This window comes from Botryllus schlosseri, chromosome 4 (genome assembly GCF_051294905.1).
Source record: "Botryllus schlosseri isolate E-star chromosome 4, Bs_hap1, whole genome shotgun sequence".
Classification (NCBI taxonomy): domain Eukaryota; kingdom Metazoa; phylum Chordata; class Ascidiacea; order Stolidobranchia; family Styelidae; genus Botryllus; species Botryllus schlosseri.
Genome location: NC_137239.1, coordinates 14,785,224 through 14,803,344, shown reverse-complemented (window position 1 = coordinate 14,803,344; position 18,121 = coordinate 14,785,224). Strand labels below are relative to the sequence as shown.

The 18,121-nt window shown below is 41.1% G+C and overlaps 1 protein-coding gene across 1 annotated transcript in view; it reads left to right on the top strand.

Annotated features, from left to right (window-relative positions):
- Positions 1-16,718, top strand: part of LOC145438181 (uncharacterized) — a 32,366-nt gene extending 15,648 nt beyond the window's left edge. Inside the window, exons 3-10 of the mRNA XM_080315546.1 lie at positions 3,284-3,431; positions 5,133-5,167; positions 5,897-6,004; positions 6,076-6,212; positions 7,620-7,736; positions 9,672-9,939; positions 16,268-16,377; positions 16,441-16,718. Coding sequence (XP_080171672.1) covers positions 3,284-3,431; positions 5,133-5,167; positions 5,897-6,004; positions 6,076-6,212; positions 7,620-7,736; positions 9,672-9,939; positions 16,268-16,377; positions 16,441-16,509 — 992 coding nt within the window. The 3' untranslated portion in view covers positions 16,510-16,718. The remainder of the gene's footprint in view (positions 1-3,283; positions 3,432-5,132; positions 5,168-5,896; positions 6,005-6,075; positions 6,213-7,619; positions 7,737-9,671; positions 9,940-16,267; positions 16,378-16,440) is intronic.
- Positions 16,719-18,121: the final 1,403 nt, after the last annotated feature.

The window sequence follows — 18,121 nt, the reverse complement described above, 5'->3', positions numbered from 1 at the left end:
GAGTTAGCATGTGTTCAGCTTGCGATATCTGTCTGATGATTCTCGAGGAAACCACCGCTAAATCTCGGACATTTTGAATTTGTGCTTCCTGCGGCCAGCTTATGAATAGTGCAGAATACATAGCCTACTTACGCAGCCACGGGGTCGAGTTTGCGAACCACTGCGTTAGATGGTGGTCCAGTAACCTCGAGCCCTCATTTGCATTATCATTTACTATACGTTGCAGCCTTGCCCAAATGTCCAACCTTATTTCGGCTACGTCAGGGGTGCTCAACCTGCGGACTTACGGCCTCATTCAGCCGCATAACCATAATTTTGCGATCTTCTACACATATTTAAATTAGCGTGTGTTGGCGGCCGTCATTATGTAACCAATTGTTGCTGGTTCTAGTCTCGGCTCTGCCATGTTTCTATGTGTCGGAGGTTTATCTAGGCTCCTCGTCGCCGACCCCTGTTAACGTAGCGTCATGAAAAGCCCATAATAAGAGTTAACCGAGCTTCAAAGTCAGCAGCAAAGTCCTGAAAGTGGACGCACGTTAGTGAGAGAGCATTAAGATTGGGAGTGCGCGTGCAAGCAAAAGTCGTCCTCATTACCCAAAGCAAAAATACTGAACTTTGGGAAATGCACTGTCGTGGCGCACGAATTCTAAACAGGCGATTATCACCACTGTTCTTGATGTGTAATAAAATATTATTAGGAACAATACAAACAATCCTGGTGGGAGGCCAAGAAATAACAACATGCAACTAAGTGATTAATAGGAACTGCAAGATGCATCATCATTAATATTGTACCCAATATTTTCGAAAACACCCTCCATCAGCTCTATGGGTTGATCAGATCACGTGAACTGAGAATTATTAAATTTTTGACAATAATATGTGAAACTACCAACATTTACGATGAAATCCATTCAAGGGGCAAAATTTTCGCGCTCTGCGCGACTACACTCATAATCCTAGTGTCTTTTCTTGACATTTATACTCGCGATTTTGGTACATAAATTATATGTTGTAAGCCTGCTGGGATGTTTTGCTTCTACAGTAAGATAATTTGCGCATTGCATATCTCAAGAAATAAGTGAAGGCACAGAACACCACAAGGGCTCTCCGTGGTGTTAAGTTCCCAGTATCAAATTTCATATGAGCATTTGTCGTCCATGCGCCATGGCGAATCCCCGTTAGAATCCGGACGTATTGTATATGTAATCAAAATGCGGCTTTCGGCGTTATCGGTGTATTATACGGTCAGGGGTGTACGAGTTTTGAGAAAATGTTAAAAGGGTGTACCACGACGAAAAAGGTTGAAGAGCACTGTAATAGAACAAAGCTAGCGTTGAATGCGTCACAGTATTGCGAATATCACCTAATGGTCAGACGAAACTGCCACTTTGATTTCCACGTCCTAATGAACATCTGTAACGTTTTATGAGAATTTATGAATTTTACACATATTCTTACCAAAAGAGAGCCTTTTACAATCAAGTGAAATGTCATATTTAACGGGTGTTGCAGCTAGTTTTCCGGTCCTATTTATGACTTACCAGGGCGTAGTTGGATTTAAGCCACAGTCCGGAGGCGAATTCACATAATAACCACCTGGTAGCTGATCGGCAAACAATGGCGACCTCGAGGCTAAAACGCCTAACTCTCCCGTGGGGTAAAACGCCCCACCCCTTAAAGTACAGAAAATATGGATTGAGTAGCGTTTATGGGTTCCTCAAGGATGCCTTCTCGGAGAACGCCATTTCTATTGAAATTGCTATTCGGCTGGTGAATATAGGCTATCCCTCTGACTAAACAAGATGCATATCAAGAAATTACGACTTTGTTTTTTGACTTATCCTACTCAGTTGGTATTTCTGGATGGAATTTGTTTTCAAAAGAACCGATAGGCTACGCCATGGATGCGGAGACGCTTGTATGTCGGTATATGGATTAAGTATTCATCGGTTACTGAGTGCCATGCGGTATTTAGTAGGGTATAACGGGGTGAAACGCCAATGGAGGCGTTTTACCCCACCCATGTAGCAAAACGTCAAATTGATGAACATAGATAAATGATGATTTTACATATGATAATTGATACTTGGACTTTCCAGACGATTGTGGTAGAGTGGGGACGATATCTCGCGTGCAAATTCCGAAATTCAATTCGTTTCGACTAGTTTGGTGGATATTATGACGTTTCCCGCTTAGGGTAGGCGCGTTGCCCCACTCTACCCATCACTTAGCCGATGCATGCGTAATAACTAGGGCTATGGGCAAAATCGAGTACTTGAGTGATTCGATTCTGAATCACGTAATATGCTTCGAGTCGAGTAATCGAGTAGCAACAATTATGACGTCATAACAGAATGTTATGCGTCAAAGTTCAAATATGTACCGTTTATGCCACCACAAAGAATATAATGCCTATTCTCCATCTCATAAATGATACTTTGGTATTTTTCGGACCATATCGATTTCATTCCACTTGGTGACAATGTTGTGAGATTATCATGACTTCGGAAATGTGCTACGCCCAGTAACCTTCGTAGGTTTGTACTATATCTTTGGTATGCTACGATACCCCCAATCAAGGTTTCAAGGCTTCAACAGTGAAAATTAGTATCGAAACTATAATTTTCGTTGATAAATGAACTTTCAGTTGCGAGGAGCGTATAATTTCAGTACTCGAAAAAATCATATTTTACTACTCGACTCGAATCATTAAAATTAATACTCGAATCATTGTGCTCAGCCTTAATAACTCGAGTAGGCCTACAAGCGCAGTCCTTACAAAAATTGACTCGAGTCGAGTCGATCCATTTTCCATTCTTAAGAAAATCACTCGAGTCAAGCCGAGTCAACGAAAAATTGCGACTCGAGTCATTGCAGCCGTGACAAATGTTAATGAGAGAGTTGAAGATGGCGAAGGTCGTTCCTTTGTTGCTTTCCACTGTCATAGTGATGTTAAGACACTCTAATATAAATACATGTGCCATTCATCTTTCACATTTGGTCAGTAATGAAGTACATCTACTTTTCGAAATATACTGAAAAAGGTTTAAGCTACTTGCACTATCCTTGCTCAATTTATAATGGTTTCAGGCTTCTTCCATTTTAAATAAGCAGTTTTCAGAGTCTTAGGCAAAATTAGGTTTAGAATACCTCTAGTTCACTGACTTGTAAAACGCTATACTCCTACTTACACCTGAATAGAAGTTTAAAACGTTACTTCTAATTCTGTCCCAACGATGACCTCATTTTGATCACATCTGGACATTTCGTGCATCGTTAGATTACGGATGTGAAGATGAGGAGGAGGACATCGAATCAACTGATAAAGCACTGAGCTCTTCTGAAACGGAGGATTCCGATGATGCGGCTGATCGAACTGCCCGCACTTTGTCGATATTGGAGAAAGTGACGGCGGCGACTAATCGCAAGTATATCATATCTGACATATCTCTGTGCATCTGTTGTATCTCTGTCGTTCTGACATATAACCTCTGTAAAATAGATAGCTAAGTATAGTGGAATTAGAACGGGGGTTCTCAGCCCTTTCTTGGCCGTGGCCCATTTTCCGGTTTGAAAATGTGCTGTGGCCCATCTCTTATCTTAGAGTCATAATCCCGTTCAATGCGTGGTAATCGACGGCGCCAATAGGCCTATTTCTCTAAAATATGCGCATTCTTCTCTTAATTTACTGCAGATATTTAAATCTAGACCTCTAGGGACATGAAATCGCGCAAAGCGCGACGAAAATTTTTGAGTTGAATAAATATCCTTCAACAAACGACCAACGAAATAATCTTGGGCCCCTTCGAGAACCCCCAATTGGGGATTTGGGTGCGGCAGTTACGGCCCTGGAAGATTCATATGCTAAAACTTCTGTGTATATTATGATCGTCCGCTGCTCCATTCGCGCCGCGAAACACAGTGATCAAATCCCCGCATCCACTGTGTGATTGGGGTTTTGGTTCCACTATTGTGGGGAATGATATAATCATTCTGGGCCAGCTTTAAACAATTCATTAATATATGGTGCGCTAGTACTACAGAGAATGGAGAAATAGTTTTTTTTTTTTAATATGCATGCTGTACAATGTATATTGTATGTATTGTACCAAACCAACTGAAGTTGCGATGTCAAAATATTTAATCCAATTATACAATCAATTCATGTGACTCTTACATTATGTTCAATGATTTCCAAGCCGGACATTTTAAATCGACTCCAAAGATTAATGAGCTCCGCTAAATCCGCAATCGATTACGATTCGTTGCGTTGGTGCAGTATACCTTCACCAGAAGTTGCTAATAATTTTCAATTATCGCAATTTTTGTCTTACGGCCGCCGAAGTACAGTAAATCTATACATCAAATACACTTCATTCCGAGTTTATTGCACACCGTTTCAACGGCATACGACAGTCGACATATGACCGTGCCGGAATACTTGGTTACTTCAGCATTACTTTCCAGTTATCATATATTCGAAATAACTTTATTTGCTGTTAGCCGTAGTTTGTCATAGCCAGTAGAAAAAGCCGCCGTTTGTCCCTCCCGTTTTCGACTTGTACATGCTGACTCCAAACGTGCCACTACGTCTCATCAGAGTAAGATGAAAAGTTTATGAATACATTTCTAGTGTTTAGCATAACAAATATAACTAAACTTACAGCAAGTCTAAAAATTTTGAAATAGCTTTGTGGCCCACCTCAAAATGCTCTGTGGCCCACCCTTTGAGAACCCCTGAATTAGAACAATCGCCTAAATGTAAATGATACAGTTCGTCTTTGATATCTATGGGCATTGTGAGTATTATATATGTAATTTACAAAATGATTGCAGCCCACGATACGTTACAGATTTCACTATGTGGATTTATCTATGTATACATTGCAACCATATTAGGTATACTATACTGCAACAATACTTTCTTAATTGTGCTTTTATTCATGTCTTCAAAATGCAGATGTGGTTAGCAGTGAAGTACTTCTACTTATTCTAAGTAGGTTTAGGTTACCTACACTAATTATTCATTAGAACAATTGCTATTGTATTGATATGATTATAGGCTTTATATATATACGCAACAGGTTATATTCATTTCTAATTGATTTAGTGTTATTTTATTTCTCCAGAGAGCGGCCAAGTAATGAGCAAAGTCCTAAAGAATGTAAGTTCGAGTTAATAATTTGATTGGTTGTTTCGATGCATTCTATTGGATGAAACAAGCTAGTCTCCTATAGCTTCCCATATGTTGCCGCCATTGATTATTTTATACATCGGGATAATAATCAAACTAAACATTGACTGTATTTTGGAATAGTGTTGCTACACTGTGGATGAGTTTGTGTTGTCTGCTTCGAAATCCTATTCCATGCTCAGTGCAAAAGAAATCATAATCATGTTGTCATTCGAATGGATCTGTTTACTGTTTGGCCTGAAATTAAAAGCTGTAGGTAGACGCTTGCAATTGATGACGAACTGCGCGCATGTTTGTAAACAATGTAACCCCGTTTCGTTCGTAGCCTATATGTTCGAATAAGCAAACACATCCATGGCATTACCACTTGGAAAAATAATTCTAAAACAGCTTTTCTTGTGTGTGTACCACAAGTGTGCCACAAGCTGAAAAAGTTTGGGTACACAATGTACAAACACTCCAAACGGCACATTAAACGCGCATCGCCTGGATGCAGAGCGGTATGGCAATAAAATTGTAAATATCGGAAAATATAACCATGTTTGTGGTACAGTCTCTTTTTGGATGCGAAGCCCACATTTACCATAGATTTAGTTCTTTATTCTTTCTTGAACCTCTTTGTAAGACGCTATGGGAGTATTTTTCCAAGGCTTATTTCCATTGCTAATATGCAGTACACGTTATTGTTTTCACCATTAGCTGCTTTCGAAGATGATTATGATTACCCCGTTACGGAAGTGGTATTGAATCGAGAAATACAAATCACAGACGAACTGTTTCCCGGTCTTTATACAACATTTTACAAAGGTGAGAAAACTAAGTCCCAAATGCATGTGTGCCATTGAACCCGCCATGTATGTGCGATTGTACTTATATAGCAATTTGGAAGAATCGGACTGTTTGCGTGGAACGGAGCGAGGAGAGGACAGTCAGGACCGCCGCTGTATTTTTCACCAGAAAGCTGCGCGCATTAACTGAGCTGCGCCACCGTAACATCATAAGTCTGGTCGCATACGTGAGTAAAACCGGAACGTGTGCGAGAACACCAAAAAGGCCGTGAGCACGAGTTGTTTAATGGATCTAATTTACTGAATGTTTCACAATCCGCCAAAAACAGGTGCATTTGGATTTATTTGTTATTGCCGTAGAGTTGTTCTTAATCATCTGTTTTTATTAGCGATTGCAACGCAAATGGTTTTGTTTGTCATTATTCATTTGCAACCGTGACACATATATGGGGTGAGCCAACATTCAAATCTACAATTTCAATCCTATGGTTTTGTCGCGAGGACAAATGTCGCGACATCAGCGCGTCGGTCCATGTCCATTGAAGTGGTCGCTATAATCTTTTTCCGACAAATGGCTACGAGGACTGGTGGTGTAATCAGTACATGGTATATGGTATAGAATGGGAAATACTCCATACTTCATACTCCATACTCCATACTGCATACTCCATACCCGATTCAATCGTTCCATACCATACTTGACAATTTTCCATACCATATAGCAACATTCTTCCTTTTTATATTTGATTCTTTTCCCATATACTTTAGCATTTGCCTAACCTCTCAGATAATATTCTATTTTTCTCGTGTGGAAATGTTTTGGCGTTTACATTATAATTATTTCGGATGATAATGTCCATTCAAATATCCCTGATACACCAATTCTATCCCCAATTTCTTTGTGTCATAAGTCGGCAGAAATATAGGTGGCCTTAATCGAAGACGGAACGTAAAATATATATGGAATTATTTGGGAATCACTACAGGAAGTCCATGACATGTAAAACTAGTGAGGCAAAGCACTGCTATAATATAAGTATTATGGAGATATCATCCACAAAATTAAATTAAACAAAGCTATTATCCAATTAGAATATATCCTAGAACACAATTTTACATCGCTACAATCATTATGGTTTTTGAGACAGCGGATAAAATGTCCGAGTCTCCCGCCAATGTGTAAGTCAAAGCTTCATTAGCCAACATCTGAATTCATATGAGATAAAACATATTTAATGTAGTTACAATGCGTGTTGGAGGCCGACATGGCGTAACGTCGCTCGAGACAAACTACATATTTTTGATTTACAATGATGCATATGTCAAATAGATGTTGCGTGGTGACCGTCCGAGCAAAGAGCAGGAAATGACTTCCAAGTTCAACAAATTGATATATATATATATGAAACATTGCCACTGCTACAGAGTCTACGATTTTAAAACTCCTCTTGGTAATTTACGGAGTGGAAGTTATTACGATAAGCGAAGTGTAAGCTGTAACGCGACAACGGTCGAATAAACCTGTCAGTGAACGATTTTCCGAAATATGTAATTGATTTGACAAATCCAAAGTTGGATCATTGTCGTGAGTCTGTTAAAATTTCCCAAATATGGAAGTATGCTTGTTTCATTAGACTGCGGACGTCCCGAGAAGCCTCATCCTTGAGTACTCGGAATGCAACCTTCGCGATCATATTCGGCGATTGGGCAACACTCTTAAACTTGATGAGAGATTTGAGATCGCTTCACAGGTGACTCAGGCGAATGCATTCTTCTTAGTAAGCTCAACATTGTCCTCATATATATATTCTAAAATGCGCGTGCCCAGAAGGTAATGGACATAGTAAAATCAATGTGTCAATTATCATAATGCAGGGGCGTTCAACCTTTTTCCTATTCACGGCCGCATTTCCATTACATATATAGCGTGCGGTCATATTCCAGTGACCAGTCGCAATGAGCCATCTGGACCCCAAATATCCACTTTAAGTTGGCTGCTGGGGGACATCGGATGGCGAATTGTGGTGTGATATGCAATCACTGTTTTCTTGTGAAATTTACTTGCGCAAGAGATTTGATAATTGGAGAATCAGAACGGCCCCGCAGCGTTACCATATACGCACGAAAATCGCGAGTATTGATGCTATACGAATTTGTTGTCTTGTCGCGCGAACATTTGTTGAACTTCATAAATGAATTTCGTCGATAATATTGGTAGTTACACATATTGATATAAATATATCTATTATTTTTTATCCGAAGTGATCAGATTCACTGGTTGAGCAGATGAAGGGGGAGTCTTCGAAAAGTTTTGCCACATAGTTAAGAATGATGCATCTTCGGATAGTTATTAATCTCCTCTATGCATCTCGTTATTTCTTGACCTCTAAATATGAATTGTACCAGAACGGACGGACGTATAGTTTATTTTTGTCCTTGATGTTTTTGCGACATATACACCGACTCAGGATACACATACACACGATCTGCGATATACATACCATGAGTGCATGATGTGCATATGTCGCCGGACAAGGAAGTGCAGATATAGCCTTTTTACGGCTTTCCAAGTCTTGCACCACCCATCCATGCTATTCCAGTAATGCATGAGCGCCAAGCAGGGAAGCCATGAATACCAGTGTTACTAATCAGGTCTTTGGTCTGACCCGGTCTGGTGTGAGACGCAGACGATTCCAAACCGATATTAATGTATGGGGCTCATCATCTTCCTCTACGATTCGCATTTGTATGTTTGGGCTCCGATTGCATGGACCCTACTATATTAAAACTGGAAAGTCAAGTCATGCTGAATTTTTTAAAGTTTAATTCAAATCTCTAAAAAAAAGTGAGCAATTCGTAAATTCAAATTGCATGTTGAAGGCCGCCAAACACGCCAATTCAATGATGAGTACACGGCCACATGGGCTATTAATCTTGTCGTTGTCCTTGGTCAAATGAAAACAACGTTAGATCTAGGCGTACATTCGAATATTGGAGCAGAAAAACAACAATGAAAATATATCGATGAATGTGTCATAGTAACAGAAATGTCGGAACGCCATTGGTGTTGCATCGACGGAGCGTATACCACTTACGTTACTCGGATAACATAGATTTCGGGACCCAGGATGTAACTAACAGATTGTCAATTGTTGCCATAACTACTTTTTTAGATAGCGAAACACCAGCTGCTACCTTCTGATCTGTTACTACTCCCATGACACGCGCCTGCTTTGTTGCGTCCACTGTTCTAACCATTTCACGGCGTTCCGAGTCACTCCGAGTTCATCCGAGTCATTTTCAATTTGTCGTCATGTCAACTCGAGACCGAGTAATTCTTCGAAAGGTCGCGTCCAAGTCCAAGTCGCAAATTTCAGTCACGAATCATCTAAGGCTCATCATGAATTGAAAATGCGACGAAATAATAGATCATCCACTGCATGGTAGCATTTGCAATTGATGTGACAGTGAAATTTGATAAATAGTTTCAGACTCTCGGAGCAAATTATCGAAGGAACTTCAACTTTTCAAATCTGAAAAGATGTATGTGGCATTTATATATTGTCAAACACGTGAAAATCGAAAATTTTATCACGGGCCGCACGAAATGCTCTCGAGTGTCTGAGGCCTCTGTGCATGCTAAAGTTAGAGTGTTACATTCCCTAATTCTTATTTTATTTTTAAAGATAGTGAATGGAATGCAATACATAGCATCGAAGCATTATGTTCATGGATGTCTCTGCACCGAAGGGGTGCTTCTTTGCGAAGGCAATCTATGGAAAATATCGAGATTCCGGTTCGTACATCACGTCAACGACGATTTTGAGTGGGAAAATGTACTCGGTGGTGGAATGCCACCTGTTGTTTTCGGCGAGCACAGTGAAAAATCGGATGTATGGAATTTCGGAGTACTCATGAAGGAGCTGCTTTATGATGGAGATCAGAAACTTTTAGGTGAATATTGCATTATTTTACAGTGGTTTTTCCGTTACACAAAACCAGGTATGCTCCCGACTCCCGAAGATTATCAGCATGGATTCTAAACCAGGGGTATGTGGACCCCTTGGGGACACGAAGCAACAAATCATAAGGTACAAGATGCATAGTGGGATTAAGTCCATACCAGTGGTTTTTACGTGGTTTTTCAAGGAGCACTAGGGTTTCCGTGAGTTTGTGTCAGGGATTCCGCTGGGGGTAAGTAAGACACACACTCCCCACATACATATGATTTGTGATGATACGCCCGTCTTATCCATCATAGGTTGCTGGTAAATATAGACCCGACCAGTAGTCGAATTGTGATTGTTGTGGACTGTGGTGGTACGGCATGTGCAGTCTCGTTCTCAGGAGAGATTGGGATTTTAAATCGAAACCCCGTCCTTTTGAAGTGCCAATTCTATCACCACTAAGAAATTGGTGTCATGCTGTCGCGTTTCAATTGAAGAGTACTACAGGGTTGCCAATTGCCATACGTCCGGAATTACCCGGACATGTCCGGAATTTCACTGTTCAAACTTGCGTCCGGGCGGAATTTCTAAAATATGCCTAAATGTCCGGAATTTTGAAGGCTTCACGTATAGGCTCGTATTTTTTCGTAAATCAACATAAAAACATTATTTTTCGGAATATTCATGCTACATGATATTTTCTTCACGCTGCTCAAAATTTACTATCACATTTATTGATGTTATTATGGGGACTACCACCCTCGCAAAAACTGCAATAAAATATGTATAAAAAATAACCTTCATTCACTGAAATAAGCCTAATTGAAATTGCATATTCGGTATATTATTAGAGATGGTTAAGGCCGTTTAAATGCTTTATTCAAAGATATTGGTTCCAAACGTTGCAGTCGTTGCCTTTATTCTGGGGTTCGCGAAGATGTTAAACGTAATCAGCTTCCAAAATAGCCTGTGAGCAACTCTGAGCGAAGGTAATGACTTCTTTTATTAATCAGCTCATCAAATTTTGATTTGGGTCACGGAACATTTTCAAATCGGAGATCGAGTCGCGACCATAAAAGGTTCGAAAACACTGGATGTGGGGTGTTCATAAAGCTCCGTGGTGCGCACTGGCATAAGGCTGATGAAAATTCTTTTCGGTGTGAAATGCACACGACTTAACGATGTACAATTACCCTTCCTGTTTTTTCGAAGTCATTATCCTCGACCAGCTCTACCGCTAACTCTGACCATGCGAGCGGAGAGAAGTTAAAACTATATATATAGGTCTAGCTCTGTCTGCGTTCAGACTAAGAGCACCATCACAGAGGTGATGGTGATGGCAGTATATATTAATATGGAAGAGCAATATTATTGACAGTATTCATTCAAAAAATTAAAGACCAGATGAATATAGAAACCAGAATATCAGATGCATATAGCAAGACCCCTACCCCCAGAAGTTGCATCGATTACCCTATGGTGGGCCCAAAATCATTGCTTATTTGGACGGGGAGGGGCTGAAAAATGTGGTTTTGGTCCCGGTTACACAACACACTGCCACGTATTCCTGAACCGGATCGTGACCACCTCCGGTCTATAAGCAAAGCTTTGCTAGTGTGACGGCATATTGACGGACATAACTCATCTTGAAATCCACTAGGGGGTGCTAAAGAGTGTTCGGAATTTGGGTCACAGAAATATGGTGACCCTAGAGTACTATGACAGTATTATGTTTCAAGGTGGAGCCTCGCATTTATGGACTGGTACAATAGAAGTCATCTATTGTAATGTATTAGATGCGTAGTTAGATGTGCTTTATGATAGATTTTGGTTTTATGACTCAGCGAAGATTTGGAGTACCGTGAAGGCTTGTAAATTAGCTCAAGTGTGTCGCGGCTCATTGAAAGTTATAATGACCACTGGCAAGGTGGGATATTTTTTGAACAGATTTATTCAGCTAAATGATTTTCTTCATGCTTTGTGCGATTTCGTACCTATGGTCCTCTTGACTTTAAGATACCATTGGAAGGGTGGGGTATAACGACGGGGAGACATTCCAAGTAACAACTTCCTAAGTGATTGTTGACAACCGCAGTCCAATTTTAATTCCCACATTCTATGGCCAACCTTCCATGGATTCGTTGTAGCTAGGAGGATGGATGACTAGTGTCACATTGCAGCTGTTACATTTATCACACAACGCCTATTTCATCACAGTACTGCATAATTATGTAAAAGTAGCAGTGTTGGGATGACTCGAGTCACTTTTTTCATATGACTTGACTTGACTCGAGTCAATTTGCCAAAATGACTTGACTTGACTCGGCGCTTCAGAAATGTGGATTGACTCGTGACTCGGAGCAAAATTCACGAGTCAATTTCGAGTCATCAAGTGAACGTTGTCGATTAAATCTCTGCATCTTGTGTATGCTCGGATTGTTCGCGATACGCCGGTGTCACTTGTGAAAGCAACCAGTCATTCACTGATAGTACGTTTCACGGATCCTACATTGTTATATCACAAATAAATTAACTGCAAACGAAATTATCACAGCTTACGTTGTCGTAGTAGTAGTAGATTGATCTAATAGTAACGTATCTCTGTTTCTTAAACGGCTCAGTGGCCAGTACTAACATTGCACATAGCGCTCACTGTTATGGCCTTGATCTTGTTTGAACAATAATTCAATGCGACGAGGTTGCAATAAGAAATCAGTATATCATCAGCAGTATAACTTTACGGCAGCGACACGATCCAGAGTGCAGTTAAATGAAAGACCACGAGACCACAGAACACAGGGTATAAATACGAAGCACGACACACGAGGAGGAAATGATTGGCAGTAATTACTAATCCTAGACAAATAAGAGGCAAACGATACCAACGTAAAATGCATGAACATAACAGTCCTCCCCTGTAAGTTAGGAGTACAAGGTAATTTACGTTGGCCGATAGAAATCAGTTTGGGTCCTAATTCTGGGCGGATAACGTCTGCCCGACGTTCGAGCAGGACTAGCTACAGGACGTTGTGCCAATGGTTGCTCAACTTGTGGTTGCTGAGGCTGAGCAACTTCCTGCGTGGCTGTATCATTGCCCGCTGAAATCAAGCGTGGTTGGAGTTGGTTTTTGTGCCTTCTCCAATACCCATGATTTGTTTTATTATGTACACAACACGTCCCAGTATTTCCGTTACCACGCCAGCAACCCACTTTGGTCCCCGTCGGTAACTACGAGCGTAAACCGAGGAACCAATCTCGAAATGAGTGACTGATTGTCTAGGCGTAACGGGTTTCGATTTATCGAAGGGAGAACACAAACTTAACAGATTTCGCGGCTGCCGACCATGTAAAATCTCGCCAGGCGTTTTCCAGTCTATGCCCGGGTGCGGTGCACATCGATACGTAGCGAGAAGTGTTTGGAGCGCGAAGTTGAGATCTTTTCCCCCGTCGCAATTTTTTATCAATCCAGCTTTTAGAGTCTGGACGAAACGCTCCGCTTCCCCGTTCGAGGCAGGGTGAAAAGACGGTGATACGATATGGCTGATTGCCAAATTAGAACAAAACGTATCGAATTCATTCGATGTGAATTGCGGCCCGCCATCCGTGACAATTGTTATGGGCAAGCCTTCGATAGAGAAGACTTCCCTCAAAGCGTTGACCACACACAAGGTTGTGGTAGAACCGACATTCATTACTTTAACGAAAGGATATTTCGAATGCGCATCGACGATGACAAGAAACATTTTATTGTTTATTGGACCTGCAAAATCCAAATGAATTCGTTCAAAGCTTTCAGAAGTTTTAGGCTATTCGCGATACTGACGATCAGGCGCTTTCATTACTTTGCGGCAAGCGTCGCAACTCTTAACGAGATTTTCAATGTCGCGATTAATGGAAGGCCATGCGATGTAGCGTCGAGCCATCTGCTTCATTTTCGCGATACCCCAATGTCCTTCGTGCCACAATGATAAGACTCGCGAGCGAAGTGACTGCGGAATTACTACGCGCTGAAAACCATCAATATTGAGCATGACTATGTCTTCGTGCAGAGAAAGCGAATGTTTGCGAGTCGAAAACCAAGACAAATCATCAATGTGCGTCTTTGGATTCCAGTTACCATGAGTGACATATAATTTGACTAGTTTCATGGTTTTGTCTTTCAGCGTCGCGTCGCGAATTTCATTGCGAGTTAACGGTAAGCCATCGAATGCCATATTAATAGTGTGAACGATCTCCGCGTTTTCACGAATTTCCAGTTCGTCAAACTCAGGGTCTGGACCCTTTGGTAAGCGAGATAAACCGTCGGCGTTTCCGCGCTGATGAGTCGGTTTATAGCGAATGTCATATTGATAAGCCATGAGCTTTAGTGCCCATCGCTGTAATCACGGGAATTTTCTTGTCCGGCGAGAAAATAGCTAAAAGCGGTTTGTGGTCCGTTACGAGCGTAAATTTTCTACCATACAAGAATTGACGAAATTTAGTGACTCCGTAAATAATTGACATAGCATAGCTTCCTTCTCGATTTGAGAGTAGGATTTTTGCGAATCGGAAAGCGTTTTCGATGCGTGCGCGATCGGTCTCTCTTCGCCATTGTGCTCAATTGAGAGGACAGCGCCGATTCCGAATTGAGAAGCATCCGTTGACAAAATGAGATGCTTGTTTACATCATAATGGGCTAACTGCGTAGCTTCGATTACGTCGTTTTTGAGAATGCGAATAGCTGCGTCACAGTCCGTATTCCAAATGAATTTCGTGTCTTTTTGAAGAAGGCGATACAAGGCAGCGGCTTTATTCGTGAAATTAGGAATAAACGCGCGATAATAATTGACTTTGCCCAGGAATGCCTGTAGCTGGCGAACATCCCGAGGTTTAGGCAACTGTTTGATTGCTTCAACGGATTTGTTAGACGGGCATTTGCCGTCCTTGTCGATTATATGACCAATGTACTCGATACTACTTTTGAAAATTCACATTTAGCGAAGTTGACGGTGAAACCGTATTCGGTGAGGCGCTCAAAGAGTAGCGATAAGTTGCGAAAATGATCGCGTTCATCAATGCCAGTAACGATTATGTCATCGATAAAACTAGCAACACCGGGTAAGCCGGCGATCATGGCATCAATACAGCGTTGAAAATTTGCGGGACTAGATGCGACTCCTAAACACATGCGTCGATAACAGAATAGACCGAATTGCGTGTTGATGACACACAAATTCTTCGCATCATCATCTAATTCTAGCTATAAATAAGCATCGGCAAGATCAATTTTCGTGAAAATACAACCACCCTGTAACTTGTGAAGAATTTCATCTAAAGAGGGCAGGGCATGTTGATCTATCTGAATTTCTAATGGAGGCGTGGGTTCGAATCCCACTTCTGACACCAATTGTTATGTTCTTGATCTTGTTTGACCAATAGCTCAATGCGACGAGGTTGCAATAAGAAATCAGTATATTATCAGCGACACGATCCAGAGTGCAGTTAAATGAAAGACCACGAGACAACAGAACACAGGGTATAAATACAAAGCACGACACACGAGGAAATAATGATTGGCAGTCATTAGTAATCCTAGACAAATAAGAGGCAAACGATACCAACGTAAAATGCATGAACATAACACTCACATTTACCATCCTAGTCTATGCGTTTATATTCTCACGGATGTATGGATGGTTGGGTAAAGTGTATTGTACGATATCAATTTGTTTCAACTTTTCGAGGCTTCGTATTCGATCCCCCATTTTGGATGTCAATAACAGACTATAACATGTAGCTATACAGTTATTCACGTATTTTATTAGCAGTTCTGCGTGTGCGTGAGTGGTACAACGCGTTTTAGCATGTATTTAACTTCATATTCGTTATTTGATTCAAGATAAATGGCCAATTAATCTGTCCTCCATGCAGCGAGCAAAATGTAATGACTTTGAATCGTCACTCATACTTCGAAAATTCACTATGAATTGAATTGTGACTTGACTCGAGACTTCACTTGACTTGACTTGACTCGAGTCACCCCCAAAAACGAGTGACTTGACTTGACTCGAGTCACCTTCGAAAATCGATTGACTTGACTTGACTCGAGTCAAAACGTGCAATGACTCGAGATGACTCGTGACTCGAAGTTAGTGACTTGATCCCAACACTGAAAAGTAGTAGGCCAACATGCAGAATCAAGACGTATTCTCGATTCATGGTGCCTGCCAGGGTTGCATGACTTGCGAGTATCTCGCGGCCTCTCAATTTTGAGTCACTGCATCTTCACAGGAATAATTTCATGATCCACAGCTGAGGGAGTAAACTTAAATGTACCTAATTATTTCGTTTCTCAGATTATCAGTGCAAGCAGTTAGGAATGCGACGCGACAATATCTATGAAAGGACTGTGAGCAAATGCTTTGAGCCTAATCCCAACAAACGACCGGATTTCAAAGAATTGCAGGTGACATCAATGGCTATGCACTATTTTGATTTTTATCGGTGAAAAATACTCGGTATCATACAGCGTTTCATCGGAAAGCTGCTTAAGGAAATCTGTTTCAAAAGAGGACGAATAAAGAAGAGATTTCAATAACCTTACAGGAGTAACTCGCTTGCATCTTAAAGCATACTCCAGAATGTCCCACATCGAAACGCACAGGCTAGCACGATACCGTGATGCATATAAATGGTTGCGGGATATCACACGTATACAGCATCATTCCAGCGGTTTTTCGTGAATTATGTGACATGTTGTCGTTAATAATAATATTTGTGATTCTTTTTACTCACCCAGTGAATGTATGTATGATAGGTATGTATGTATGTATTATGATTATATTTAAAACAAGTTTTGTGACGCATATCACAACTATGGCTTGTTGCGTTACGAATGTACAGTACATGACTTGTGCGAATAGAGATAGGGTTCAATATTAGCCCATAAACCAGGGGTGGGCAACTTTTCCATCCGGCGGGCCGGATAGGGGAACATGAAGATAAGGCGGGCCGGATTTCTGAAATTCTTATGAGTATAGGGCAGGGGTGGGCAAACTTTTGAGCTCGCGGGCCGCATTCAACATCTGAATCCATTCGCGGGCCGCACTATATAAAATTGGGAATATTAACCAAAACGCAATATTGATATTTGATTATATAGTGAGGACATGGAGATAAGTGGTTATTTAAAACAAGGAAAACGTTGCTTTGATGATATCGTACAAGCGTCAGAAACATATAGTGGCGAGATTTTATAGGCTGGCGGACCTCAGTAACCAATTTCCCAAAACTATAGAGATGAAGGTCGGTTGGCGCGATTCTTAGAACAGGATTGAAATTTAAATCTGTGAGCAACGATCTGTACATAGATTTACTAATTTCACTTTTGGTTCAGTTCCAGGACACACAATGCTGACAGCATCATAACCATGTTAGCTCCAAACACGCTTCTACTATGTGTTGATAAAATATAAATACCCCAATTCTACGCATACGAACGAATCTACCTAAGACACGCCCGAATCGTTTTTTATAAGAACAACACTGAAATAATTAAAAATGGAGTGGTCAATTTGAAATCTCACTCGTGATCCAAATTATGTCAATCTCGTTGCAGCTATTCCGCTGTGATATTAAGTATTTACCTTAGATCAGTGATTCTCAAACTTTTTAAGACACGCCCCCCTCTTATGAGGGTAAAAGATTTCGCGCCCCTTCTCGTCATGTCACAAAACGCCACCAGGATGCTAGCAAAGCTGACGGGTAGTTTGATGGCATGGAAGGTTCCGACTGTGGACGAGAGATTTTTAAATATGTAATTCAGACTAAATACAGAACAATAACTTTGAATTTGATGTAAATCGCGCGAAGCGCGAAAATTTTTTTCAGTTGCGCCCAGCTTCGCGCCCCCCTTCAGATGCTTTCACGCCCTCAAGGGGGCGTGTTCACCAGTTTGAGAACCACTGTCTTAGAATCATCATGGTGAAATATACTAAGAAATAGTTAATCAAGTCCCTGCATTAATTCGATTTTAGTACGCATTTTATCAATATTTAAAAAAAGTTTCTTTAGACTCTCGCGGGCCGCACAGAATGGTGTTGCGGGCCGCATGCGGGCCGCGGGCCGTAGTTTGCCCACCCCTGGTATAGGGGAACTCCCCCGTGGGAACGCGCCACAGATCCGTCCCTACTACTCTGCACCCTTTGTAG